General features: G+C 34.4%; 3 protein-coding genes across 3 annotated transcripts in view; 1 reads left to right on the forward strand and 2 right to left on the reverse strand.

The window, feature by feature from the left end:
• Positions 1–4,675: 4,675 nt before the first annotated feature.
• Positions 4,676–6,431, reverse strand: slx1 (structure-specific endonuclease subunit SLX1). The gene is made up of 4 exons (XM_089708594.1): positions 6,086–6,431; positions 5,839–5,890; positions 5,575–5,766; positions 4,676–5,110 (listed from the first exon to the last, which is right to left on the reverse strand). Exons 1-4 carry the CDS (start codon positions 6,262–6,264, stop codon positions 4,697–4,699), a joined length of 837 nt encoding a protein of 278 aa, XP_089564720.1. The 5' UTR covers positions 6,265–6,431; the 3' UTR covers positions 4,676–4,696.
• Positions 6,432–6,723: 292 nt separating this feature from the next.
• Positions 6,724–9,013, forward strand: LOC149478758 (zinc finger HIT domain-containing protein 2). The gene is made up of 4 exons (XM_089708956.1): positions 6,724–6,901; positions 6,982–7,510; positions 8,110–8,313; positions 8,695–9,013. The coding sequence occupies exons 1-4, from the start codon at positions 6,855–6,857 to the stop codon at positions 9,007–9,009; spliced, it is 1,095 nt and encodes a 364-aa protein (XP_089565082.1). The 5' UTR covers positions 6,724–6,854; the 3' UTR covers positions 9,010–9,013.
• Positions 9,014–9,969: 956 nt separating this feature from the next.
• Positions 9,970–26,764, reverse strand: part of Pi4KIIIalpha (phosphatidylinositol 4-kinase III alpha) — a 32,177-nt gene continuing 15,382 nt past the window's right edge. The window contains exons 15-37 of the mRNA XM_089708614.1: positions 26,536–26,737; positions 26,074–26,211; positions 25,765–25,869; positions 25,230–25,421; positions 24,642–24,861; positions 23,949–24,149; positions 23,436–23,568; positions 23,104–23,178; positions 22,469–22,698; positions 20,689–20,819; positions 19,948–20,094; positions 19,455–19,636; positions 19,045–19,174; positions 18,418–18,597; positions 17,173–17,293; positions 16,719–16,909; positions 16,419–16,485; positions 16,207–16,328; positions 15,732–15,920; positions 15,073–15,195; positions 14,654–14,777; positions 13,450–13,609; positions 9,970–12,779 (exon numbers count right to left, since the gene is read on the reverse strand). Of these exons, the coding sequence (XP_089564740.1) occupies positions 12,554–12,779; positions 13,450–13,609; positions 14,654–14,777; positions 15,073–15,195; positions 15,732–15,920; positions 16,207–16,328; positions 16,419–16,485; positions 16,719–16,909; positions 17,173–17,293; positions 18,418–18,597; positions 19,045–19,174; positions 19,455–19,636; positions 19,948–20,094; positions 20,689–20,819; positions 22,469–22,698; positions 23,104–23,178; positions 23,436–23,568; positions 23,949–24,149; positions 24,642–24,861; positions 25,230–25,421; positions 25,765–25,869; positions 26,074–26,211; positions 26,536–26,737 (3,589 nt within the window). The 3' untranslated portion in view covers positions 9,970–12,553. The remainder of the gene's footprint in view (positions 12,780–13,449; positions 13,610–14,653; positions 14,778–15,072; positions 15,196–15,731; positions 15,921–16,206; positions 16,329–16,418; positions 16,486–16,718; positions 16,910–17,172; positions 17,294–18,417; positions 18,598–19,044; positions 19,175–19,454; positions 19,637–19,947; positions 20,095–20,688; positions 20,820–22,468; positions 22,699–23,103; positions 23,179–23,435; positions 23,569–23,948; positions 24,150–24,641; positions 24,862–25,229; positions 25,422–25,764; positions 25,870–26,073; positions 26,212–26,535; positions 26,738–26,764) is intronic.

Raw genomic sequence — 26,764 nt, forward strand, 5'->3', positions numbered from 1 at the left:
GGAATTGAGTAGTTATATTTGCCCCTGCAGCTTATAAAAGATCATGCGATTCGATTTCACGGTTCTGACCAAAGTAACTGTTAAATCGTTATGCTATTAGTGTAGCACGTTAAGACAGTTATCCATATACATATTGGTGTGACACACAATGAAGGCGACAGCTCCCTGCTACACGCAATGCAATCTTCATTCACTCGTGCGCCAACATTCCGTTAGCCTGGTGACTTCGCGGCTTCACTTTCTGACCATTATGCAGTGAGACCACTGCTTCTTGATTTAAAAAAAATAAGAATTTTGGCGGGAAATACAAAAATGGAACGGTGCAACAGATTATTTGTTTTAATGCTTATTGCTTCAAGCATTATGTTTTGTGAGGCGAAGACAAGAAAAATGGATTATCCAACTGAAAAACAGCTACTTTTGCAAAGGAAAGAGACTACTCCTGTTGATTTCACAAGGTTATTAGTGATGAGAGTTGTTTATGGTATGGCAAAAGTTCTCGGTTTCGAAGAACCAGTGAGTGGTATTTTAAACGGTGCGTTTGTTCCCCCTGGAGCTGATGATGATGATGATGATTTTGATGATGACGACGATGATGGCTTATTTGACGATTATTAACAGTGATTTACATGTATTAAAGGATTGTTTAGCTTGGTATGTATAGTAAATTATTATAATTGTAGGAAACTATTTATTTCCAAACGTAATCTACACCAAATGAATTAATGCATTTATAATTTATTACTTTTTAAGTACGTTTCTATAAGATTGTAGTCAATTTATTTATTATATAATTCTTATTTATGTTCACTATAATGACGTCTCTATTTTTTGTTCGAAGTGAGTCTATTAGGCGGCTTTTTTGTTTCTATGAAAAAATTGAATGTGTAATATCTTATTTTCTATTACATTTATTTTATATTTAACTATAAATATTAGCTCTTAAGTCTTAATGTATAGACTGTGTACCTGGTAGTATTTATTGCAATTGTAAATTGTTTATGTTGTTAATGCTATTGTGTCTTTAGTTGTATAAAAACGTTATTTATTTTTTGTAAATAATAAATGTTATATTTCCTCAGACTTACGTTTTTTAATGTAGGTATCCTATGAAAGATAATGAACTTATGGACACTTCGGAAGGTATCAATTTAAATATTCCTGAAATAATAATTATAATATGTAGTAGAGACGACGAAAATTGTGCGTTAGCGTTTGAAAGCTCTATAATTAAGATTTAGAGCTTTTAGATCTATTTGTTTGTAACACAACATATAAATGTAAAAAAACTTGTTTTAGTAATTTTTTTTTTGTTTATCACAATATTGATACATGATTGATACCTTAAGTGACTACATGACTTTATTTACATATTAATATGTTACGGTTCCTAACGGCTCAAGACGGAAAGATAGAGTCGTTAGCGTTAAATTTGAATGTTTTTTTTTCTATAATTTTACATACTTATTGTATTAAAAAAAGAAGAGCGTTATTTATTACAAAGTATCCAAAAAAACGTATCTACATATTTTATCATAAACATACCTACTACTCAATTACAATTAGTAACAAAGTTAACAATTAACGTTGTTCAGAATAGTTAACACTTGATCGCGTGGTTTCGTCTGCGATAGTGAAGTGGTGAAAGCATGCATGGCTGCTACCAATTTGACACAAATCAACCGGAACGCATTCTTTAAATGTGCTAATTATTGTGAATATGTTGTGTTATTTTTAACTGATTTCAAATGTAGGTAATTCATTATTGATCTTCGTTTGAAAACTGTATTTGTTTTTATGGTACTTAGTTAAATTGGGAGCTAGAAACATTTTTGTTGTTATTAGGCCTAAACAAAATATTATGTACAGTACTCCCAAACTGATAATGCGCATAGAAAAATTCGTCACTGTTCGGCAACTGTCAGATTCCCCGACCCTCCGAAGACGATATGTATATAGAGTGGTTAAATGTATTTTCTTCATGCATAGTTTATTAGAATTATGAGTGTTATTGTGATTTTATGGTTTAAAAGAGATAAGTAACGAAATTTGTTTCGATAATTCAATGTAAGTTAATAGCGAGGATAAGCCACACGATTGCGAATATATATTTTTTGTATTGATTTACTTGGAAAATTCTATACTTAGAACTATTAAAGTGTCTAACTGAAGATGATCGATGTATGGAAGGTTAAAATAAGACAAAGTTTATATTTAATTTTCAAACACTGGTTTACATTTAAATTGTGAAATCTAATCATTAAAATCTCAGTCCAAAGGATTTACAGAATCAGGGATTATCTCTATTTCTGATATCGTAGAATGATCAGAACTTTCATTATGCTCTTATTAATTTTCACTTTCCCCACTGCTATCTGCTACCTGTGTAAATAATCATTTTACCGAAAAATTCAACTTTGAAACAAAACTAAGAAGGGTATGTAACAGCAGCTCTATATAATTCCATACAGAGATAATACGTGCGGTCACCACCAATATATAAAGACGACTGACGGATTTTTTAATTTTTTGACTGACAGGCTACCGTCACCTATCGCCCGAATTGTTTTCGTTTGTGCAGTATGACTCTGAATTGACTCCTATTTCTTTCGAACAAGGTGCAAGATGCAATTGCATTGCTTAGGGCACTTACGATTCAATGAGTCGGGGTGATTCGGGTGTTTCTGGAATTACGATAATTAGCGAAGATCTGCATGCGCATTATTAATAATTTTGGAGTACTGTAATATTTTTTATCTGAGCTTTAAGACAGTGCGCGCACGAGCAACTTTGTCTCCGCAACTTTTTTGTCTCAGCAACTATTTTGTCTCTCCCACCCATGGGCTCGTATGAAAGTGCGCGCACGTAGCGACGCAACTCCCCATACAAATTGATGGGAGAGACAAAATAGTTGCGGAGACAAAGTTGCTCGTGCGCGCTCGCTCTAATAGAAAAGAATAATAATTGTCTGCGAATTCACCTTCTAGCGCCATCTTACGGCATTTATGAGATATTTTTAAATTTTTTAGTAAAAATGCGCCAAAATACAAGTTACAACCTTAGTTACAACTATCTAGTACCAATCGTTTTTAACCTATGCCCTGAACAGACGGATAGACGGATATTATAAATGCGTAGGTACCTGCTTAGATTATTATAAATGCGAAATTTTGTGAGGATAGATGGATGTTTGTTACTCTTTCACGCAAATATCTACGAGGTACTGAACCGATTACAATGAAATTTAGTATGTAGATAGCTGAATACCCAGAATAAGACATTGGCCTATTTTTTATCCCGGAAATCCCACACGAACGGGAATTATGCAGGTTTTTCTTTACGTTTCTCTAAACGCGGGCGAAGCCGCGGTAGGAAATCTAGTAGGTAAGCACATAAACCGGTGATTCCATTCATATAATGTTAACCCTTAAAGCTTTTCTGTCACTTTTTTAGTACATGTACTTATTGCCGTGTAAATCTTGAACATTCCAAAAAATCTAGAAAATTGACTACGTTGGAGAAAGTACGATAACAATCCTTTATTTTTCTCCTACATGCCAATTATAGAGAACATTTGATTCGTGTGCTAGGTGACTGTTGAATTTAGGGATTCCTGGAATTAGTGATGGTTTGTGTTTCTGGTCAATAATAGCTTTAATGAAATAGTTTCCATGTTTGATTTCTATTGATTTAACTTTCAGGTGAGATAAACTGTTGTTTTTGCTCTAAAGATTATGAAATATTGAAATAATTATATAACAAAATATTCGAAATATAGCTGGTCCGTTTTTTGGGACAGTGCCGTAGATACAGGTAACTAAGAACCCATTGGCATGTCCCAAGAAACGGACGTTGCCATGATTCCTATTTTAATAAAATATCACTTTTATGGGATTTTCTTGCTTAAGAGTCTTTAATTATACATAGAATTATTTTTAATTAAGTTCAAAATGACGAATATAATCTAAGATCAGTTAAATCTGTTGGGTCTACAATAGAACCGGGAGTTCCTCGACCTCCACATGCATTTCGTCTAAATGTCCTAATCATCGGCCAAATATCACTTCACATTTTAGAAAAACCATTATTATTTGTATTAAATTAAACCAAAGGTTGCTTGACACGAAATAATAAATGTTATTTAATATTCTACACAACTAAATAGTGTGATTGAGCTCGAGAGGGCTCAATTATTATTTGTTAGGTATTTAGTTAAAATTGAAGAATTTTTTGTTATAATAGATAGTGAAAATACTGTGTTACAATAAAACAATAAAATGCTACTTGAAATTGTTTTCAATTGTGTTATATTAAGTGAATTTTATTTTTTTTCACTCTTATTTTATAAGCTGTATGACAGCGTTGTCCGTTTTTTGAGACAGCATTGAAGACGGGGTTCTTGGCAAAGGCCGTTTTAACGGATATCCTGAAAAACCTACTTACAGAAAATTTGTTTTATTTTTTTCTCTACTATAGTATTTTTTAATCAATAACTATCACTAAAACCAATTCAGGTCATATCTGGGTACATTATTTCAGGGCTTGCCGTGTTAAGGGTTAAAATAAAGTTATAGTAGTTGAATAGTAAAGTTGTAGTGCATAATTTATGTTCTAATAAAGGGAATATTAGTCAGTATTTACATGGAATTTATTAGGGAAATAAAACACATTTTTCTCTACAAACCAATTTATTTCGTCATAAATCCTCATTACAGTCCAAAAACCACGAATTATTGTCAACAAATTCCTTATCCTGAGTGCATATTACTTCATCATCACAGTCATCACCATCTATTCCTTTGTCTTCTATATACTGGAAACCCTTCATTTTCCTTATTAAGTCACCCCATTTCATATACATCTTGCATAATGGACATTTTCCATCAATGGGTATATACTCCCCTGGTGTTAACATTCTTTCAGCTAAGCATGTTATATGGGTTACAAGATTACAATTCTCATTTAGGCATTTAATTTGTTTATCACTAATAGATTCTGAACATAATTTGCAAGGTAGCATTGGTTCAGAGTTATTTTCAGCTACTTTAATGTTCCTGCTCTTCACTGGACCGTAGCAGGTAATCATGTGTTCTGGAGGGTGCTTTTCTGGCTGCAAAATTGACAAATATATCTATACTAATATTATAAAGAGGAAAGGTTTGTATGTATGTATGTATGGTTTTCACGCATAAACTACTGGACCGATTTTGATGAAATTTGGCACAGATAATCTTCAGACCCTGATAAAGAACATAGGCTACTTTTTATTGCGGAATATATACCACGGGCGAAGCCGGGGCGGACCGCTAGTAATATATAAAATGAGAAGGTAACTAATTGATTTATGGTACAGCCCAAAATGCAAACAATCAAGAAATTTGACATGCCTACCTATAGCTAATAATATGGTGAAGGCATGCACTAAGAATGGATTTTTATCAATTATTCTTACTAAATTTAAATCCTTCAACTCTACTGTTATCCTTGACGGTACATACTTAATTTTCCTTTTAAATTAATAATAAAGAGCAAAATTGTCTGTAATTGGTTTCTTATAAAATACACACTACTTACAGGAAATTCTTCATAATATTCTTGCTCCAGCCAACGAATACTCAAAGGCAGGCGCACCCAAGGACCAACTCTCAACATTTCTGATAAAACTCTCAACTTAAACTTAAACTCAGACTCCTTTCTTGGTATTTTCTTAAGATCTAAATGTTGCAGCCTAGTTGTTTTATTGGGATTTTGCCAAGCCCATTCAAACTGGAATAAAATTATTTTTCAATATTTTATATCTTCTACAGATTATCATGAATGAAACTCTTAATAAATTACCCTCAAAGCTGAAATATTATTTGGAAAACCATGCACTATCAACGCCATTTTCCTGAAAAAATAAAATAACAATTTTATAAATTCTGGCAAATCTGGTATAAAATGTTAAATCAACCAACATTCAATAATGTTGATCGTAGCTATACTATAAATATGTAAAGTATGCTTAAATAATTCTATATTTTATTGAACAACATTTTCATATTAAAAGCGCGGAAGAAAGTTTTCATCGTAGTTTCGTACCTACCAAGGGCCCTTATTATTAGTTCGATGTGCCCCTCCTGCCCATGTTCCTCTGTTATGCTGCATTATTCTTCTATTTGGATCTCTAGTATATCCAATATATGTTCGACCCTTGTATTTAGGGTTAATATTGTATAGTAAATAAACACCATAAAAATCATCAACTACATCTGGCTCAGACATTTTTAAACCTACTCTTTTTACTTAGGATTATACATATAATATTTCTTTAATGGTATGGAAACATATTTTATTTATTGGAATTATTAATATTGATACTTTGTTGTAAGAAAACTAAAAAAAACAGTAACATTAAAAAATTAAAAATTAAAAATATTATACAAATTGTTTTTGAATTTGACAATGACGTCGGTCATAACCATAAACAATTGTTTCTACGATAGAGTAAGTTTTCAGCTTTATGCCTTTTTTGAAAATTTCAGTGCTATCAAAATATTAATTATAATAATTATACATGCCGTGATAATTTAAAATTTTAAAGATACGCATTTATAAATATGATTTTAAAACGATGAAAAATATTAACTGTCGTCGCTCAAATCTTGGCTGTATACAAGAGGTCTTTCGACCATCGAGGAATTTTTAAAAACAATCAATGTCACTTGTCAGTGTCATGTCTTATTTATAAACAAATCAAAGCACGGAATCCAAGCATTTTTTTTTAGATAGTTCTCTGATAATTCATATCTGCGTTGCAAATATTATGTTAATAATTTAATATTGTTTGAAAGGGTGTGCTTGAAATAATTAAAATGTCTGAAGAAACGAAACATAACACCAACAATAGGTTATGCGGCTTGTAAGTAATTCTACTTTTAGATAAAATTACTATACTATTACTCACTTTAATAAATAACATTCACTATCGTTTTAATTCAGATGCGAAAAGAATACCAGCAAATACTGCTGCCCTCGATGCGAAGTACTCTACTGTTCCCTCGACTGTTACAAAACAGAAAAACATTTGCAATGTTCAGAGAGCTTTTACAAGGACTGCGTCAATCAGGAGCTTGCCTCTAATAATGTAGATGATGAATCTAAAAATCAAATGATCGAGATCCTGAAGCGAATGCAGGACCAGGAAACAGATGGCACAGATAATGTCGACGAAACTGAGAGTATAGATTCAGATGACGAAATTCAAGTCGATTTACATGAACGACTGCAAAATATGAATTTAGAAGATGCAGATTCTGTATGGAATGCCTTAACTGAAGATGAAAAGAATGAATTTGAGGCATTATTAAGTCAAGGAAATGTAGGGGCTATAGTGCCTCATTGGGAGCCTTGGTGGATGTATCGTCGGGATAAAAAGTTGATTGAAGATTTGAAACAACCTAATAATGAAGGGGAAATACTTAAAAATTGTCCTTGTATAAAATCTGTCCCGCTATTCAATACTCTAACGGTAAGTGATAATGTAATTCCTATGTGAAATCAATTTTATTCATATTCTTACTAAAGACACAACATATTTATTATAATTGTCAACTTATAAAAACAACCAAAATATTAAGAGATAGTTCATGGTATACAGTGTGTCCGGACATGACATACCAATATTTGAAGGGGCTATTCTCCAGGTATTTTTATCGACAATTCAACCCCTCTACAGTCCCCTACCTCACCCCCCTCAAAATGGTTTTCGAATTTTTTAAAGTATGTTTCATCACTCTTATCAATTAAATTTGTTTAGTGGTCCCTAGAATAACTTGTTATTGTTCAAATAAACCCAAATTTAGTATTTTGTGACACTCACTTTCGAAGTTATTACAATTTTCATAAATTCACTATCCGAATTGATAGGTTTGCCATTTTGAGGGGGGTGAGGTAGGGGACTGTAGAGGGGTTGAATTGTCGATAAAAATACCTGGAGAATAGCCCCTTCAAATATCGGTGTGTCATGTCCGGACACACTGTATAAGAGCTATTCATAACCAATAAACTTGTCTAATAAATTTTGTTACTTACATTATTTAAAGTTACAATTAATATTAAAATTTTCAGAGCATCAAGCCATCACCATCTATAAGGTTCAACATAATAAATGTACTAGCGGCATATGCATTCATAATGCGCTACTTCAACGGGGAAGTGGAGCCAGTAGAAGCAACTACTTGTGTGTTAAACATTTGTGATAATCTGAATAACAATAGTAATTATGATGATCCAGATATAGCAGTGGAGGCAGTCACACAAAAGTGTTTACAGGTAATTGCCTTGCTTTTAAATTGTATTATGTGATTTGCAAATCACTCTAATGAGGTGTATTTAATTTTGACCCATAGCTTTTATAATGTAATTGATTTCCTAAGGGTGCATTCAATTATTACATAACGCAATTTGGGTGGAGGGGGGGGTTCTCGTTAAACGTTATGAAGCGCTACTGTAGTACAGAAGTGTGCTACAAGGGAGTCAAAAATCTTCAAAAATTGCATTACATAATACTTGAACACTCCCTAAAAAGATGATCAAGAATATGGTTCAAGGTTACTTTAAAATATTCATTGAACAAATTTTCATTCTTATTCAAAATTTTCCCTCAAATTCATAACACTTACCATTCACCACCATTAAATATTTCTGTTACAGAGAGAACTCATAGAAACAGATGAAGATAGTCTCGAAATTATGAGACACGACACATTCCTTTTATTTCAAGGACCAAGTGAAGATAATGCCTTATTCTACACTAAAGCAGCTCTCTCACATATTATCCAAATATTTAATGAATCAAAAACCTCATCAAAAATAAAACCTGAGGAAAAACAAAGCAAAGGTGATTTTACAAGAAAGTTCCCTGATCATGGAAAGAATCACCTTCCTTCACTGGATATAAGTAAAGTAAAGAAATGTATAAAGAAAATGGAATTTTATATATCGTTTTTAAATACATGTAAATATTAAAATGCATTGTAGTTTTTGTTCCTTTAGATTCCTCTGATCCATTCAAATATCCTTCTAGTGTACTTTTACTTTTTTTAGCAACTAGTTGTAACTAAAATTTGATCATAATATGCAGATTCAACACAAAACATTCGCAAAAAACCTTTTGCCCCAGCCACACGACTCGACGAGTGGAGTGGAGACGAGTGGGAAGTGACGAGGGAAGTAGGCAGGGACGTAGTGTGGCCACGTTACTCGTCATGCCACTCGTCGTGCTCATCGTCCTGCTCACTGCTGCTGCTGTCGGCTTTTGCGCGCGAGTCAAAGGACCGGCAATACGAGTGCGAATTAGGGATGGGCGTCATGGAATCAACGGACTAGTTAAATTAACCGTCTATATGTACACTCAACGATTCGACTATTCCATCGCTCACCAATGCACTAGTTGAATTCAACGGCTAAACAGTCTTATTGATAAGAATAAATTCTTTTCTTTGAAGTTTTTTAAAAAAAATATTTTTGGTTTACAAGACCAATGTTTTGAATTTAAACTATAAAAACAAACGATAATAAGTTTTTTAGTAATACTTTTTTTAGGGAGTATAATTTTTGTAAGAAAGCATAAATATTTATTAATTGTTTTATTGAGATTAGAATTTATTGTTTTAAGAATTTATTTAATAATAGTTATTTATTTTACACATGGACTAGTCGAAGATTTTAACTAGTTGAATGACTAGTTGATGAACTACATTTAACTATCTAGTCTCGTTGATGAAAAATACGTCGACGACCCATCCCTAGTGAAGAGCGTCGCGATTAATCGCGCGAGTAGAGCAGTGTGTGGCCAGACGGCAATATCGAGGCGAGCGGCAGCGCGATGAGCAGGACGAGGAGCAGCACGAGTAGCAGGACGAGTAGCATAGTGTGGCTGGGGTATTTCATCTATAATTTGGATGGATGAAAATAAAACGCAACAAGTACCTTTACCATATATTTATCAATACCAACAACAATTTGCTATATATTTCATAGAGGAATGTCCAAACATTTATATTGGTATATGCACGGCAACAATGTTACAATACTTGAAATTAACTAGCACAATAGATAGATTTGCCATCAACAAATCAATATTAAAAATTAAAATTAGTAGGTAACAACACAGCTTCAAAAAATGATAAATAGAAAAAAGTGTAACAGTGTTGCCATTGATAATTCTAAAACGACACTGTAAACGTTATAGCAATAATAATTAAAATACATTTATTGAAATCATCTTATAATTTAATAGAATATCGACATGATCAACAATTGGAACTATATGTAACAAATTTATCTACATTCATAGCATCGAAATAATCACTTTAATACAAATATTTCTATAACCTTAATAATACAAGTACGTATAGTATGCGCCTCTGACTCAATGTGTATTTATAACCCTTTTAAATTATTACCTTTGATTAGATACTGACTAGAAATTACTGCGTCAAAACGGTTGGTCAATCACGCTTGTGTGCGTGAGAGCTTTGTCGAACACTTGCGTCATAATATTTTACTATTGTTTTTGTCTGAGTTTAGAGTCTGGAATTATAAGCCAAGAGTCGGCTTAAATTTTTAACGCTTTGAGTAAATCTCACTGCAGACAGATAAATAATCAAAGGCAATCCGGCTTATTGTAGTGCTTCGTGTCTATTTTGGAAAAACTATATAAATTAAAATAAATATATAAATACAGCACATTGTATTGAATACAAATAAATTACTTAGATAAATCAAAAATACTAAGTACTTTACATTAATGACTAAAGTTTAAGTTTAATAAATAATATTTTCAATAATGCAACACAATATAGGTATGATTGGTATTTCTTTTTTCTCTCTTGGCAATACATCGATACATAAATATGAAAGAAGGTAAATTATCCACTCTCATTATCCCATTTTTAAATATTAATGTTATTGCTATGGAAATAAATAGGCGACGGCTTTACATATTTAAATGATAACAGAAAAATATTTTTATAAAGAGTATTGTTTTATCCGATATTTGTTTTATTTAAATCACAAAATTATACAAGCAGTTCATAATTTTCAAGGCGAGGTGGACGTTCCAACTTCCAACATTTAAAAGTAAACAATTAAAAATAATAGTTTTGGGGCAATAAGATACAACTTGGTAACTAAAGTAAGTTTATTTGTGTAATTCCTGTTATGCTTAAAATTATAATCACTTAAATTTTTAAAATTCCAAGAATTGGAATCCAAAATTGCATGATTTTTTTCAATCTTTTAAAATATGTATGTTCATTTAATTTTTGTGAAATATCCATTTGGCAAAGTACAAGTTACGAATTTTTTATAAGTTTATAAGTTTTTGTTTTTAAAAATCACTCAAAAATTAAGTTAGAAGTTAAGTTAGTTAGTAACTCTACTCTAATCAATAGTTTATTGGCATATGCATTTAAAACAATCATAAGAATAATCGTTCTTCTCAAATAATTATGCTTTTATTATTTAAAAATATTTTTAAGATAAATGTTCATAAACATTTCAAAAGTTTATATTAAATCTGCAGTTGCTCTGTGGAATGTAATAATAAATGAACTTTTTGTTCTTATAAATTAAAAACGATACATATAAATTGATCGATTATAAAATATCAGGACGAAAAGTTTTAGACTGAAGAAGCAAATTTTATTTTTTAATTAAAATATTTTTCTATTAAGCAAATATGTATTACGTGCATATCTTTTCTCTATATCAATAATTACTACTTGTAATGGAGGCTAACACAGAAAATTCAACACTGAAACTGTATGAACATAGGCTTTTATAGAATAATATTGATCTTTAATAAATATATCATTTAATTATAAATTTATATTATTATAGACACGTGGAATATCGATCGCTTCAAAGATAGCAGTTTATTATTTTATATTATTATTTCGTTTGTACTTTATGTCTGTTTTGTGTTATATAATAATTAGTTTTTATTATTTTGTCTTCATTCATATTTTCGAAAAAAGGGTTCCTTTTAATGTTTTGAGAGGATTTATCATGAAATTTCATTTTATATTCGTTTAAGTTTAAGGAAAGAGAATTGCGTATAATGCATTATTTGTATTTTTATTTTTCTTTCTTTGCTTGACTCGTTTTAAACAGTAGAAGTCATAATATTAACGTATTATTGTTTAGAAGCAACTTAAATAAATATAGATATGTATAGGAGAGTTCACTATGTAGCTTGTAAACATGCATCACTACTTCAAAAAGCGTTTATAAACATATTGCAAACCATCTGTAAATAAATCGTTCGATTCGAATCAATTATTTCGGTACAATATACAACAACCAAAGATATCACCTACCATATTAATTCTTCTAATAAGGACGAATTAAGTGCTCTTAACTTTCAAACTTTCTCAAACCATTAAATAACTTCAATTTGGCAAATTATATTACAATACATACACCATTTCCACACCGCCTTTCCTATAAAGCTATGAAGAACACAAGTCCCCACAAAAGTAACTTATATTTAAAAAAAACTACCAAATCAGTACGGTATTTGATTCTGGTAATATTGTATCATGTCGTAAGTTCTCGTTCTGAAGTTTAAGAAGGAATTTCGTATAACTGAGAGCATGAAAGCGGCCGCTTCTTTTTCCGTTGAATTTGGCGCGAAACGGGATCGCAATTGACGTATCGTTTGACCGCGGAAACATGGCAACCCCGTGTCTAGCATGAGCGACACCATTGATATTATTGCTTCTTGGTACGGCCTGGAATTAAAATTATGATTGATTAAAAATAACGCATCACTTTTGTGCGTATCAAAACAGAAATCGTAATTTTTTGAAAGGGGAACCCTACGGATTTAATAATCTTTCAGAAACATTAACATTATATTGTAATCTAAATATAGCAGTTAACAAGCGCTATTTAAATATTTAATCAATTGAGACGACTCTATTGTCTATATGAATCTACTTTTAAAATATCAAGGTTTGTGTTTGTTGCACACCATTGTTGTTCGTACATAAAAACTACGACTTTGGCAAAAATTTGTGTGCATATATTCTATTATGTCTAGAATAAAATACAAGGTACTTCTTATTCGAGTACCACACAAACTGTCTAAAGTCCGTAAAATTCTACAACAAATCCGTCTCGAAGGACCATTACCTATATATTCATTTATTTATATATTATGTTTAGATAATGTATTTGAATATACCGTAATATGCGTAATCGAATATTTTATTTAGTTTCTCTTGTTTGTATTGCCTTGTTTTTGCTCACCCACTTTTTGTTGTTTATTTCCTATACTTTAAGGGTTGCCTTATCGCTACCTAGCGATAAGGCCGCCTTTTACTTGTTTTATGTGTTGTGTGCTTTTGTATTTGTATTTATTTATTTTTGAGCAATATTCATTCATTCATTCATTCATACCTGACAGCCAGGAAGGCCTGTACACACAGCTCGCAGAACCAGCGGAACGGCGGCGCCTCCATCTTGCCGCCCATCACCATCACCATTTCGTCTGTTAGCTTTATATCCGGCTCGAAGCCGAGGTTACCGCCGGGGGACGATTCGAACATGAAGCCGAAGTCTGGAAATAAATTAGAATTTAATTATGTATATATAAGTATTTATTTAAAATTATATATGTATGTTTATCAGCCATCTGGATTCCATAACACAAGCGAATGCTTAGTATGGGATCAGATCGTGCCGTGTGTGAAAATTGTCTTGAAATAAAAAAGAAATAAATAAATTGTGTAAATGATACAATGATATTACAGCTTGCGTAAATGTATAAAGCTCGCGTAAAATCAAACTCTTGATCACGAACATGAAGATAGGTGTCTGAATTTTAAAAAACATTATAAAAAACCTTTTTTTATCGTATTGAGTCATTTTTTATAGTTTGGACATGCATCTGCGAATAAATAATTAAGATCAAAGCATAAAATAATGACGAAAAACGCAGTTACGAATGCAATCATCAAGCTGCGTACGGATTGCGCGTAGCCTGGTACGCGTTCTCAGTTTACGCGTATCCGGAACGCCTAGTTCATACCTGCAGCTACGCGTTCACTCTTGGGGTACGCGTACCGCGCGAGCCAACTTGAGCGCGACTCGCGAGCCGCTCGTCAGTCGGTTTTTGGTCGCGCGTCAAAGAGAACTCGCGCGGCCGGCTACGCTACATTTGGACGGCAAAATGAATAAACTCGCGTGCTCTTCGAGTTTTAATAATGAAAATATTATCAGATTGATTCGACTTTATGAATTTCACCGGGTCATGTGGGATAGCACACTAAATGATTATCGAAATAATGATTTACGCCAATATGCATGGAAGGCAATTTCAAATGAACTGAAAATTCTGAGTCATGGCGAATGACTGGGGCTCGCGGAGCGTTTTGGATCGATTGACCTCGCGTACAGGTTCGCGGCGGTCCGTACAGGAGCTGTACGCGTATCCAATGTACGCGTGGACAGTGTTTCTCGACTACGCGTAACACTGGAACGCGCTATCCGTACGCACCTTTAGATTTACTATTATTTTTAACAAGTTTCAAGCTGACTCTAGCCAACTATATACATACATATTTAAGTTATTTTTTTAACAAAAGTTAAATTATTCTCTTACCAATATGTATAATATGTCCATCTGTATCCAACATGATATTGCCGTTGTGTCTGTCTTTTATTTGAAGCAAGAATCCTACAACACTGTACGCAGCCATCGATGTCACGAAACACCGTCTAGCAGCCTGCATTTATAAGCATTCTGAATATAATATACAGAAAAATCCTTACAAAAAATAAATGATACGAATGTGTGTTTGTTTGTATGTCTTTCGTTTACGTTGCAACTTGCAACAAAGCCATGATTTTTTTGCTATGATTATTTGCCTTGATATTTAGTAGATAAAAATTGACATAGGCTACTATTTACCCATGAAACATCTCATTCCCATAGGAATTTCTTTTGTCTAAGCAGGCTTCGGACGATAAGCTAGTAATTCAATTAATCAATATTATCCTTTTCTTATAAAGAGTACAAACCTGAAATTCTCTAGTAGTTTCGTCTCCATATGTTTTAATGAAATACTCGTACATGCCGATGTCCGTTTGTCTACCCAATTGATCCCTGGACCTTGCGTTCGGCACACATTCTATTACACCACACTACATAAAAACAGTTGAAAACACAATTTAATTAATAAGTAATGTTTTAGGAAAAATATCTTGAATTCCTTTGGGTATACCATGATGTCTTAAAGCAGTATTAATTCCAGTGTGGATAAGTGAAAAAGCTATATAGGCCATCACTTTTCAACACTAAAATAATACTGTTAAGACATGATAGTAACTCCCCTGAATAGTGAAGTGTTTTTGAAACTTAACGAATAATAATGAGGGAGTAACATATTTTTATATTGCTTTTTAAAAGCGAATATTAAAATAATCTTATGTCATAAATTTAATATTAAGCTATTGCATAGCTTCTATCGCGGGCCTTGAGCGCGGGGACCGAATCGAGAAATTCCGTAACGAAAAACCTCACGCTCCCCACTCCGACGGGCGCGGAGGTGTAGCTTGAAGGCATAGCATGCAATAGCTTTACCGCGGCAATCCCCGAGTGCCACACGTCTTTTTTTATTTTTATGAGCGGCTATTTTACAATACAATAGAAATATTAATGAACAAAAGAAAAAACTTACCCCTGGAGCTGTAGCAACAACTTTATACGGAAATAGATACAAATCCAAGCCGACTTGTTGGAATATATTCTTGAATAGAGATATAACTTGTAAAGCAAGCATGTCTTGTCGTACGTCATCACCCACTTTAAATATGGCCGCTTGCCACACTTCTTGTGCTATTGATGTGAATCTGTCTTTGCCTTCCTCCTGTTTAAAGATATTACTCGGATTATTAAAAAAATAAGAGCGTGTGTGCCGAGCACACGTGTCAGAAGGGAAACTTCTTTGGCAAGATTCAAAGATAACAAAATCGTTGCCTTACTCTATGTCGTGACGGTATTGCCATGACGCAACCTTGAAATTTCACTCTCAACGCGTCTAAAGAAGTTTCACTTCAAAATACATGTTTCAGACGAAAATCTATCTTTTACGGGTTCAAAGAGCATTTATATATATACCTTTGCAGATTAATAATAAAAGATAAACAACTCACAACAGGCGGTTCTTCTCCAGAAGCGATAGCCATAGCCGTGGACTCCATTTCTGCTATCCCATACTTTCGTACCCTGAATCTTGCTAAATACGGCGCTTTTGCCGCACTTTGCATAGGCGTTCCTTAAAAAGTATATGTATATAGTATTTGAATGCCATGAAATTAATAAAAATAAAAAACAGTAGTTTGTGGATAAAATCTTGACAACTTACCGCTCTTATAATCGATGTCAATGACCATGGAGTCTGGATTTGAAGGAAGATAGCAACCGGGTTGTACCTGAAAGTAATCGTTATAAAATGTGTTATTTCTAAGACCCATTATTTATTTATTTTTTTTTTTTCATTTTAGCAGGCACAATTTTTAAAAGCTTTATTCCCAAACAATTATTGAATTTTATCTGTTCACTATAAATGATTAGTAAATTTTAGTAAGGAATTATACTTTATTTATGCATTTGGTCCTTCGAGCAGGATCTACCTTTTAAATAAGAAAATCACATTAGAACTTGCCTTAACATTCTTAAGCGCTTCCAAACAAGCGCTCTTCCTTTCAGCACCTTTCGGATACGGTCGTATAATACCACTGATGTTTGTTATTTGGCTGAAGAAATCGAATTCTCGTTCATAGAACGCTTTAGCGGGCCCGGAGAGCCCATCCACTATGTTTTTGGTTAGACCTTCTAATATGTCGAATAGGGCAGCTGGAATCAAATACAGGTACAGTTAAGATATAGGAAAAAATGCTAAAAATATGAAACATTTCTTAGAAAAGCATTTTAAGAACAAATTCCTCTGATGATTGATCAGAGGAATCCTATCTTGTCCAAATGTTAATTTTCGAGTAAGAAATAAAAGCTAAATTAAACTTAAAAACACTATTTTAAAAAAAACCATATAACAGAGTTCTGAAAATTCCTTCCATTTCATATAAATTGTAAAGGTAAATGATTTCAGTTTAACTTACTATCTTTATTATGCATTTCTTCATCAGTGTACATGTTTGTATGCATGTTCCAAATAAGCTGGTGTGCCACCACTTGCGACTTCTTCGCTAGGGACTTTATCAGCTCCGATACATAACCCATCTGGAAGAGACATTTTAGTATTAGCATTATTATCTCTAATAACGTTTTCGTTATTAAAATTAGCAAATGTTAAAAAATAATATACAGGGTGTTCCGAATGTGGTGTAATAGGCTCGATAGAACTTAAAGTTTTGGATATGTAGATTACGTAAAACATAGTTAAACAACAAAATAACGTAAAATTTTTTGATTATTTTCCTTAAACTATGTTTCTGTAAGCTATGCACTGACAGCGGGTGCGGCGGGTACTGCCGGCTGAAGTGTCACTGCGCACTGCACTGTGCACTGCGCACACTCACCGTGTCGTGTCGCAGCGCCTGCACCAGCTGCGGTATGTACAGCAGCACGGCGGAGGACGGGTACGAGGTGAGCGTGCTGACCGCCGCCTGCGCGGACAGCGGGTGCGGCGGGTACTGCCGGCTGAAGTGTCACTGCGCACTGCACTGTGCACTGCGCACACTCACCGTGTCGTGTCGCAGCGCCTGCACCAGCTGCGGTATGTACAGCAGCACGGCGGAGGACGGGTACGAGGTGAGCGTGCTGACCGCCGCCTGCGCGGACAGCGGGTGCGGCGGGTACTGCCGGCTGAAGTGTCACTGCGCACTGCACTGTGCACTGCGCACACTCACCGTGTCGTGTCGCAGCGCCTGCACCAGCTGCGGTATGTACAGCAGCACGGCGGAGGACGGGTACGAGGTGAGCGTGCTGACCGCCGCCTGCGCGGACAGCGGGTGCGGCGGGTACTGCCGGCTGAAGTGTCACTGCGCACTGCACTGTGCACTGCGCACACTCACCGTGTCGTGTCGCAGCGCCTGCACCAGCTGCGGTATGTACAGCAGCACGGCGGAGGACGGGTACGAGGTGAGCGTGCTGACCGCCGCCTGCGCGGACAGCGGGTGCGGCGGGTACTGCCGGCTGAAGTGTCACTGCGCACTGCACTGTGCACTGCGCACACTCACCGTGTCGTGTCGCAGCGCCTGCACCAGCTGCGGTATGTACAGCAGCACGGCGGAGGACGGGTACGAGGTGAGCGTGCTGACCGCCGCCTGCGCGGACAGCGGGTGCGGCGGGTACTGCCGGCTGAAGTGTCACTGCGCACTGCACTGTGCACTGCGCACACTCACCGTGTCGTGTCGCAGCGCCTGCACCAGCTGCGGTATGTACAGCAGCACGGCGGAGGACGGGTACGAGGTGAGCGTGCTGACCGCCGCCTGCGCGGACAGCGGGTGCGGCGGGTACTGCCGGCTGAAGTACGACAGTGCCTCCACGGGGCTGACACGCGCCCATGTTACCATGTGCACTAGCTGTGGAAATTAAAAAAAAATAGTGACAAGTTAAAAAAAAATTAAAACTTTCTTATAATTAAAGTGTGTGTGAAATCTTTTGAATATTCAACAGTTTTGTTAACTTCTAAATGGTTAGAAAATAGATCAAATTCAAAATGTTCGATATAATCACAAACGTCGTTGATATAAATTATGAATAGGAAGGGACCAAAGTACGATCCCTGTGGCACCCCCAGATTTGACGATTATGGCTACAGCGATAATGCCTACAAATTTGCATAGCGCCATCGTCACCATTACAGTCAGTTGTAACCGCTTACGTGTAGAACAGAAACGATTACTAGAGGGACTTGAGAATATGACTTTTTGGTTTATGGAGATATATTAACGATTTTGGTGTTCTATGAAAGGTCTTGCAAATAGTTTTAGCCTACAAATCTAAAAAAAATAATAATAAATAATTACCTCATGTGCATCGTTAAGTAGGGTTTCTGTAGTGACTAGGTATTTGAGTGCTTGTGGTACGTGACAGATGGCCGTTGGATGTGATTGCACCTTCCGCTTGATCTCCGCTACTATACCTTCGTTTTTAAGTCTGGAAACGATAATTTATTTAATACAACTATTTAAGATGGGCCTCAAAAATTTGAAAAAAAGTTGTGCATTTTTTTTGTACTTCTTTTGTTTTTCACATATTATAAGGCAGTATAAAATGATATAACTTATTTGATTATCAAAATTTAGTTTATTAGAATTCAAGGCGAACTATTTTTTATCTATGGTACACAAATCAAAGATAAGTAAGTTATATAATGTTTTTTTTTTCAGTGCAAAATGTGATAAATAAAACTAATTTCAAAGTTTCCTTTATTTACCTTTCAGGCAAAAACACAGCCAACGTCGGGCTGATATCCCAAGCTAGTTTGGTATAATCCCGCCACGTTCTTTCCGTGTTAGGTTTCGACCGCCACGTCGCTATATTGTCTTCACCCGGCACCGCTTGTTCCGGCCTTCCGTGGGGATTGTGCCACGTGACTAGGAACTCGATTTCTACTGCCTGAAAGTATTTAAATTACTAAATATTAGTGGTTTTCGAATTTAAAAGAAACTTTTTAAATCAGCCATTTTTGCCGTACCATACGCCCATCTCGCTTGTAAAACGGCATATATGACATGGACTTTGAGAACAAGATTAATTTCAACATAAATAATCAAACCATCACCATTCGACGTCAACATGAGATTAACTATATTACTATGCAATTATAAACAGTAGTAAACCCGTGTCCTACATAAGATATAAACCTTAAATTAGATAAAATAATAACAGAGCATAAAAAACAACAGTTATTATAACAAACAGCTCACCATTAACTCCAGAATAAGGTTTCTCTTTTTCACATAATCTTTGACGAAAGGATCTTGTGTCTTCGTGGGAGGCTTCACACTCCTGTTCGATCGCTTGCCGGCGATACTGCCCGCTCCACTACTTAATGTAGTTGTTGACATTGGTACCTGAAATATACAAGTATGAAGAAAATAATGAAGTGAACTGTAATTGAAGTATTTTAAACATTATCGAGCCGTTTTTAAATATCTATTAAATAATAATAAACATAATAGATGCACTTATTCATGTTCACTTATTCATACTCCACATGCCTTTTTGATAGGATTATTCCAGGAAATTTCATGTTAATTGACTCATTCGTTCTTTCGTTTTTTCCTTTTCTTGTAAACCACTAAACTCAAAATCGCCTATAAATAAGGTCGTCAAAAGTTTTCCGAGCTGCGTTGCATACAAAATTCATTAAAATGAACACCTTATGTAGCAGTTATGTAAAAATCCTATTGTATCGCTCATTACAAAACTGCCTACACCCGTAGGAAAAGTTTTGCTTCAGACAATTTTTGAATAAGATAAAACATTCAACTAAGGCCTGATTTTTCAATCCTTGGTTAAAACTTACCCGTCCAATAAAGTCCTGTAAAGTGTCAAATACGGGAAGAAGAATACATTTTTGAAATGGTAGTTTAACACGTTATTCGAGGAATAAGTTTTAACCAACAATTGAAATATCAACCCTAAATAAAATATATTAAACTTACCGTATTAATCCAGCCAGTAGTCTGTCTATTACCGATATCGCTGCTATTCACGGAGGATCTATTGTCCGTCGGCGAGTGTGATGTGTATAAACTCTGTTGACTGTTTGGACCGTGCATTAGCTCAAAATCCGCTGAAACATTATAGAAGATATAAGAAAGATCTTCTTAACTTGATTTTCTTATTACGTGAATAGGCTATTTGACAAGGTTTTGAAAACTGTCTCAAATTATTAAGATACGTTTATAGAGCACACAAAACACATGTTTCTTAATTTTTTGTAGTTATTCATTGAGAAAATGGAAAATAAAAACATGATATTCAAATACGCCGCCAAAACACAATTTTGAAGAATATGGCGTCTCGCGACCATGGTGACGTCACAGCGGCGTAAACATCAACTTGCTCCTAGTACTTATTGTTCGTTTTTGTTTTAATTATAGTATAATTAAGTTAATCTGTTTAAAAACCAGAAAATGAGTTCTTATAGGTGGTGTGTAGTTCCTGGATGCAGAAATACAACTATTAAAACCCCTGACAAACTATTTATATGTGCTCCAAAAGATATAAAAATGCGTAGAAAGTGTCAGTTAGCTGATAGCTCGCTGAAATCCAAGTGATATTAGATATATTATATCAATTAAAACAGTTATATTTTTTTGTGAAGACCACTTCGATGAAAGTATGGTGTTGAATACCTAGTAGGCAGTTTATTTTATTTGCAATACATAGTATAAATCGTCTCATTACTTAGGTACCTGCTTGAGGTAAGATAATGATATATATAAATTGATGATGACGTGTTTGTATTGATATTGAAAATAATCAATACAAACACGTCAATCCTATAAACTGGATGGCTGAAATGAAAAACAAAGGACTTAATCTAAAAAATGTATACTTCTTAATTATTGTGCTATTGTGATTCATGTTTGTAGGTACAATTAACTAAAAAGGTAATGAATGACGATTGAAATATTAACTTACGTAGCTGTTTTCACATTTCTCAATTGAGGAGCGTAAAAATCTTGGTTGTTTTTAAAGAACATGCCAACCATTATAGCGTCCACTTTAGGTAGATTTCTACTGTCTGCTTTTTCGAAATTCGGTTCCATGACAAACAAAAATAACACATAAAGAACAAAACTGATTACAGACACCTTGAATCACAAGAAATAAGTTATACAAGAAACAAAACCAAAAGCGAAATTCAGCAACGACGTGAGTAAACGTTGGGATCACTTGTTATTTACGCCGCTGTGACGTCATGGCAGATGCAGCCAATCATGGATGTTTTCGGTCACGTGGTAATTTTAAAAAATATGATGTTTTTTCTCGACGATTTATAAATAAATAAGTTATTATTTAAATAATTTATTAATTTAAATCGCATCAAAAACCTTATATATATATGGATTACACAAAAAAGTAATTTATTTTTTATACTGTCAAATAGCCTATTGATTGGCGCATACGGTTGTTGCTATATTTTATTCCTGTAAGTATTTTTTTACGATAGATCGAATTAAGTACACGTAGAGTACTTACTCTATTTCTAAATTATCTAATTGTCGATTATCATCAAAAATAACAATATAGGAATTTCTAATATGTGATCGTATTAGAAATTCCTATATTGTTTGATTTAATTCTTGTAAAATAAAATGTTAATCCTATAGTATTTTTATAAGATATGCATATACTAAATACCAAAATACTCCACTACAAATCCTCTTAATTCTTACTGTCTTTTCCTGTTAGCTCAGTTACAACAAAACTGACCTCCAATATCACTGCTCTTCAAGTACTTCTTATCAGAGTGCATCAGCTGCCAGAACTTAATCAAGGATATAATATCCTCTCTTAAAGCCCCCGCACCTTTGGCCGGGCACTGCAGGCCTCTGCAGAAGTAGTCTAAGCATACAGAATATACTCGTTCGCGGAGTATGTTTCGGGCTAAAGATCGGGGTAATATGTCCCCTTGGAGCAGGGATAGACCGCAGGATAGCAATCTGTGGAAATTAAATTAAAATTAAAACAATTTTTTCTGAAAAAAATAAATAAAAAAGAGCGTGTGTGCCGAACACACGTGACATAAGTGAAACTTCTTTGGCAAGATTCAAAGATACCAAAATCGCCGTCTTACTTCATGTGACGTTATTGCCATGACGCAACCTTGAAATTTTACTCTCAACACGCCTAAAGAAGTTTCACTTAAAAAAACCTAAGAAGCATTCCAAAAAATGTCAATGGTGATACGTTTCAAATAAATTGTGTTCGGTTAAAATAAGTGCTTTAAAATACTGAAAAATAATACCGCCAACTTTTTTTGCAGTTAATCCAAATTGCTATAGTAAATCTTGCAATTATTATATTGTTATGTTATCAGTTTAATAGTAAAAATGGCAAATACTTACTTAAAACGCACTCCAACAGCGTCTACGTGTCTGTTTATATGATCTCTAACATCACCTACAGTTATGGGTAAACTCCTGAAAATATATTTCATGTATAAAAAATTGAGTTCAAAATACACCAATTTTCAAACAGGATAATAAAATTATAAAGGCATATTTCCGCAAATCGCCGTCATGGATTTTTTTGAGTAAAATATATTTTTAAACATAGTAATACATAGGTATTCATTATAGTTAAGGTGTATTATTCCTCTAGCTTTTTTTTCTTTTAGGAGAAGCAAACCATCACTCATATCACAGTATAAAATATGCCCTGTACAATATTTACGTACCTGTGTAGAAGACTAGCCAACATTTCAACCTTTTCCAAACTATTATATTTGGCTGTTTCAGCAACTTCGCATAAATATCGAACCCATACAGCATGCGGCGCTACAAAAGGCGGACGGGGTTCTAATTTTGCACCTGTTAACAATAAAGATAAAACTTAGTATGTTTAAATAATGCGAATTGTTGTTAGGAATTGGATAATACGTGTCGAGATTTATTGTCAGTTTAAAACACACGAAAATGAAAATTTTCGTATTGTTATAGATATACGCTCCGGAGTGGCAATATAAATATTTACTTTGGATAAGATAAAAATTGAAAATCAAAGCTCTGGTTATTTAATATTTACCTTTTGCACATCGAGGTAATGTAAAAAAATATAAACACAAAAATTTCAGCTATTATCTATAATTTTGCCATTACAATATTTTTCATATACATATATAGAAGAAATCCTTACCTACTTACTGACTAGAAACTGGACGTATTTCATACAAAAGTTATGTGTTACGTACCTTCATACGCAGCCAACGGGCTAATCTCATCAGCTTGTTTAGCGAACAAACCCATCTTTCTATCCACAGTGGTCTGCCAAGCTGCGAACACTTCTTGCAATAATCTTAGTTCCAAATCTGGTCGAGATGTCGTCAGCCATTGCCAGCATTCCACTGCTGACGTCACTGCGTCTTCCGTGAATATGTCCACTTGTGACCAGGCTGGGATCAAAGATGTTTATTATAAGTAGAATATTGTAGAAATTTTGTTATTTTTCGTAAAAAAATTAAAGAAAAATATGGGGATAAATCAATAAAAGTTATGCTTGACTAAATCTGAAACAAATCCATTTAATAAAACTTTTGAATTTCTTACATTAAATTTAAATATTTTTCACCAAGCGCACTTTGTAGTCGAAATAAAATAAATTTAAAGGCTATTCACTCACTTTGCACTCCCACTAACACGAACGAAATAGTAACTGACACAAATCCACCTAATAAAAAATAATAAATTTCAAATTTAAGGAAACGACTTACCAACGCTATGCAGCAGAGCGCGCGCTGTAGCCGATACGTAGTTAGTGCTGATGGAGAACGTTCTAGCGTGCACAAGCAGCGCTGTACAGCGCCACAGTGCTGTACAGCGCTATTTCACTGCCACTAGCACACTCCAAACAAACTACACATGTTCTAAATTCAAATTCCACTCACCAACGCTATGCAGCAGAGCGCGTGCTGTAGCCGACACGTAGTTAGTGCTGATGGAAAATGTTCTAGCGTGCACGAGCAGCGCTGTACAGCGCCACAGTGCTGTACGGTGCGCTGTCTCACTGCCGCTGGCGCAAGCTTCTTTAAGCGCTGTGTGTAAGCGGCTGCCGACCCGCCATAGAGCTGCTTCACCACCGCCTTCAGCGGTCACTGATCCTGCGATCTGTAAAAAAAATATGCAATAATTATTATGGTTCTTTCAGAAATTAATATATAAGTACATAATTGTTCTAATTACACATTTTGTGTATATGAATTGATACAACTTAAATCAATAATGAGAAAATCTGCAACAATAAATAGAATGTAATGAAAAGATTGTGTACATAGTTTTTGCTGTATATTTCTTTCAAACGTATAGGAATACCGTAAAGATTTATTTTCTGCGATATAAGATTTCCGACATGAAAAAGATCAGTCACATGATCCACCCTTCAGTTTATATTTAGTTATTGATTTCATTTGATGTTGTTTACTTGGGTTATTTGTAAATATTTGTTTTGGGTTGTTAAATAAATGTTTTCCCCTCACCTCTCCAACATATCGACTCCTCTGCGACACGACCGCCAACAAAGCCGCCGAATCTTGCGTCACACACGGCGGCCGTTTATCCAACGCCGCTCGAGGCAATGGCGTCGACATTCTGTTTAGACCTGGGGCTCCTAATAACGCTCCAATGGCGAGAGCTAGACCGCAGTGATGCCAGAGCGTTGAGTTTGGAACCTGGATTTAGGAAATACATCGAATAAGTCTATTACGAACCTATACCGATTTTCATGTCTTTATTATTTTTGAAACTGAAACAATATTTTTAAATGTGAAGGAATATAAAGGAATCTGTAACAATGGGGGATAACTATTGGTTAGTTTTTCATTTAAATTATTTAAAATATATAATTAAATATAAATTAATTTTTATTAAGTTCGTCCGGCGCGGGCGACAGGTGTATTATTACAACTCTTATCTGCTTTCCATTCTTTTTTCACGATTAAACAATATATTCGATAAACTTGCATCGTGATAAAAAACACAAGTTAATAGTAAAAATAATATGTAAACATTTACCTGATTCAAATATTCCTGAAGATGCGATCTGGTCGACTGCGGCGCCCATTTCATTGCTTCTTTAACTATACCCTCACACCGATCCGCGAAGTCTTTTACGATACACTGTAAAAAATAAAATAAATTCAACCTATAATGCGAATTTTATCATTTACATGTTTTTTTTTCAACAAAAAAGTTGTTTTTTTTTAATACCAAAATTATCTTCAAATATCGCTACAAGAAAAACGATTGTAACAGAAGTTTGTTACGACAAATATACTTTCAATATATGAGTAAAAAAAGTCGAATCAATAAAATATGGATTACCTCTCTTCCTTCTAATGTGTCTTGAAGTTGCAATGTAAAGTCTGTATCTGGTACTTTCAATAGCGGAGTCTCTTGATTTGGGTCCAGTTCTAAACTGAAGCTTAGTACTTGTAATATATCCAACATGGACCATAATACCTAGAAACATCTCATATTATTATTTAAGAGAAATTTTCAATTCAAAAATTATTACCTCAACTCAAACATATTAATGCTACACGCAGTATGAATTTTCAAACGAAAATATTTGTTTGAAAAATACCAAGAACATTTACAGACTACTGCTGCTGTAGTTATAAAATTCCTAACATAACATTATTTTTGAACCGCAGTACCGAACGTACGAGAACCGTATTTGTTTAAATTCCCTACGAAATAAAAGAAATACTATCGTAAGAAAATTTACTTTGTGTGAAGCCTTGGTATTTTAAACAATAAATATATTGGCTTTTTTTCACATACCCGACAATTCCACAACAAATGCGGGAACCTATCAACCAGCCCCGCCAACCATTTATCAGCTACCCGCCTTATTTGCTTGTGAATATGATTGAAATTCACTAGCAAAAACTGTGCGTGCAGTTCTAATTCCCGCTCCCTTGATTCGTCCTTTACTTTCGCCGACATTACGTCTAGAAACTTCTGGAATACTTTGTCACCCACGCTGTGGAAATAAATTTGTCAATTATGC

This window comes from Colias philodice, chromosome 21 (assembly GCF_061535455.1).
Source record: "Colias philodice isolate Cphi_HAF_F1 chromosome 21, ilColPhil1 Martin Lab GWU primary, whole genome shotgun sequence".
In the NCBI taxonomy this organism is placed as follows: domain Eukaryota; kingdom Metazoa; phylum Arthropoda; class Insecta; order Lepidoptera; family Pieridae; genus Colias; species Colias philodice.

Excerpts from the sequence above, each read along its gene's own strand:
- LOC149478758 (XM_089708956.1), top strand. The coding sequence starts at position 6,855 with ATGTCTGAAGAAACGAAACATAACACCAACAATAGGTTATGCGGCTT. Across the intron at positions 6,902-6,981 it reads AACAATAGGTTATGCGGCTT|ATGCGAAAAGAATACCAGCA; the intron begins GTAAGTAATTCT and ends GTTTTAATTCAG. Across the intron at positions 7,511-8,109 it reads CGCTATTCAATACTCTAACG|AGCATCAAGCCATCACCATC; the intron begins GTAAGTGATAAT and ends TAAAATTTTCAG.
- slx1 (XM_089708594.1), bottom strand. The coding sequence starts at position 6,264 with ATGTCTGAGCCAGATGTAGTTGATGATTTTTATGGTGTTTATTTACTA. Across the intron at positions 5,767-5,838 it reads ATAATATTTCAGCTTTGAGG|TTTGAATGGGCTTGGCAAAA; the intron begins GTAATTTATTAA and ends ATTTTATTCCAG. Across the intron at positions 5,111-5,574 it reads AATATTATGAAGAATTTCCT|CCAGAAAAGCACCCTCCAGA; the intron begins GTAAGTAGTGTG and ends TCAATTTTGCAG.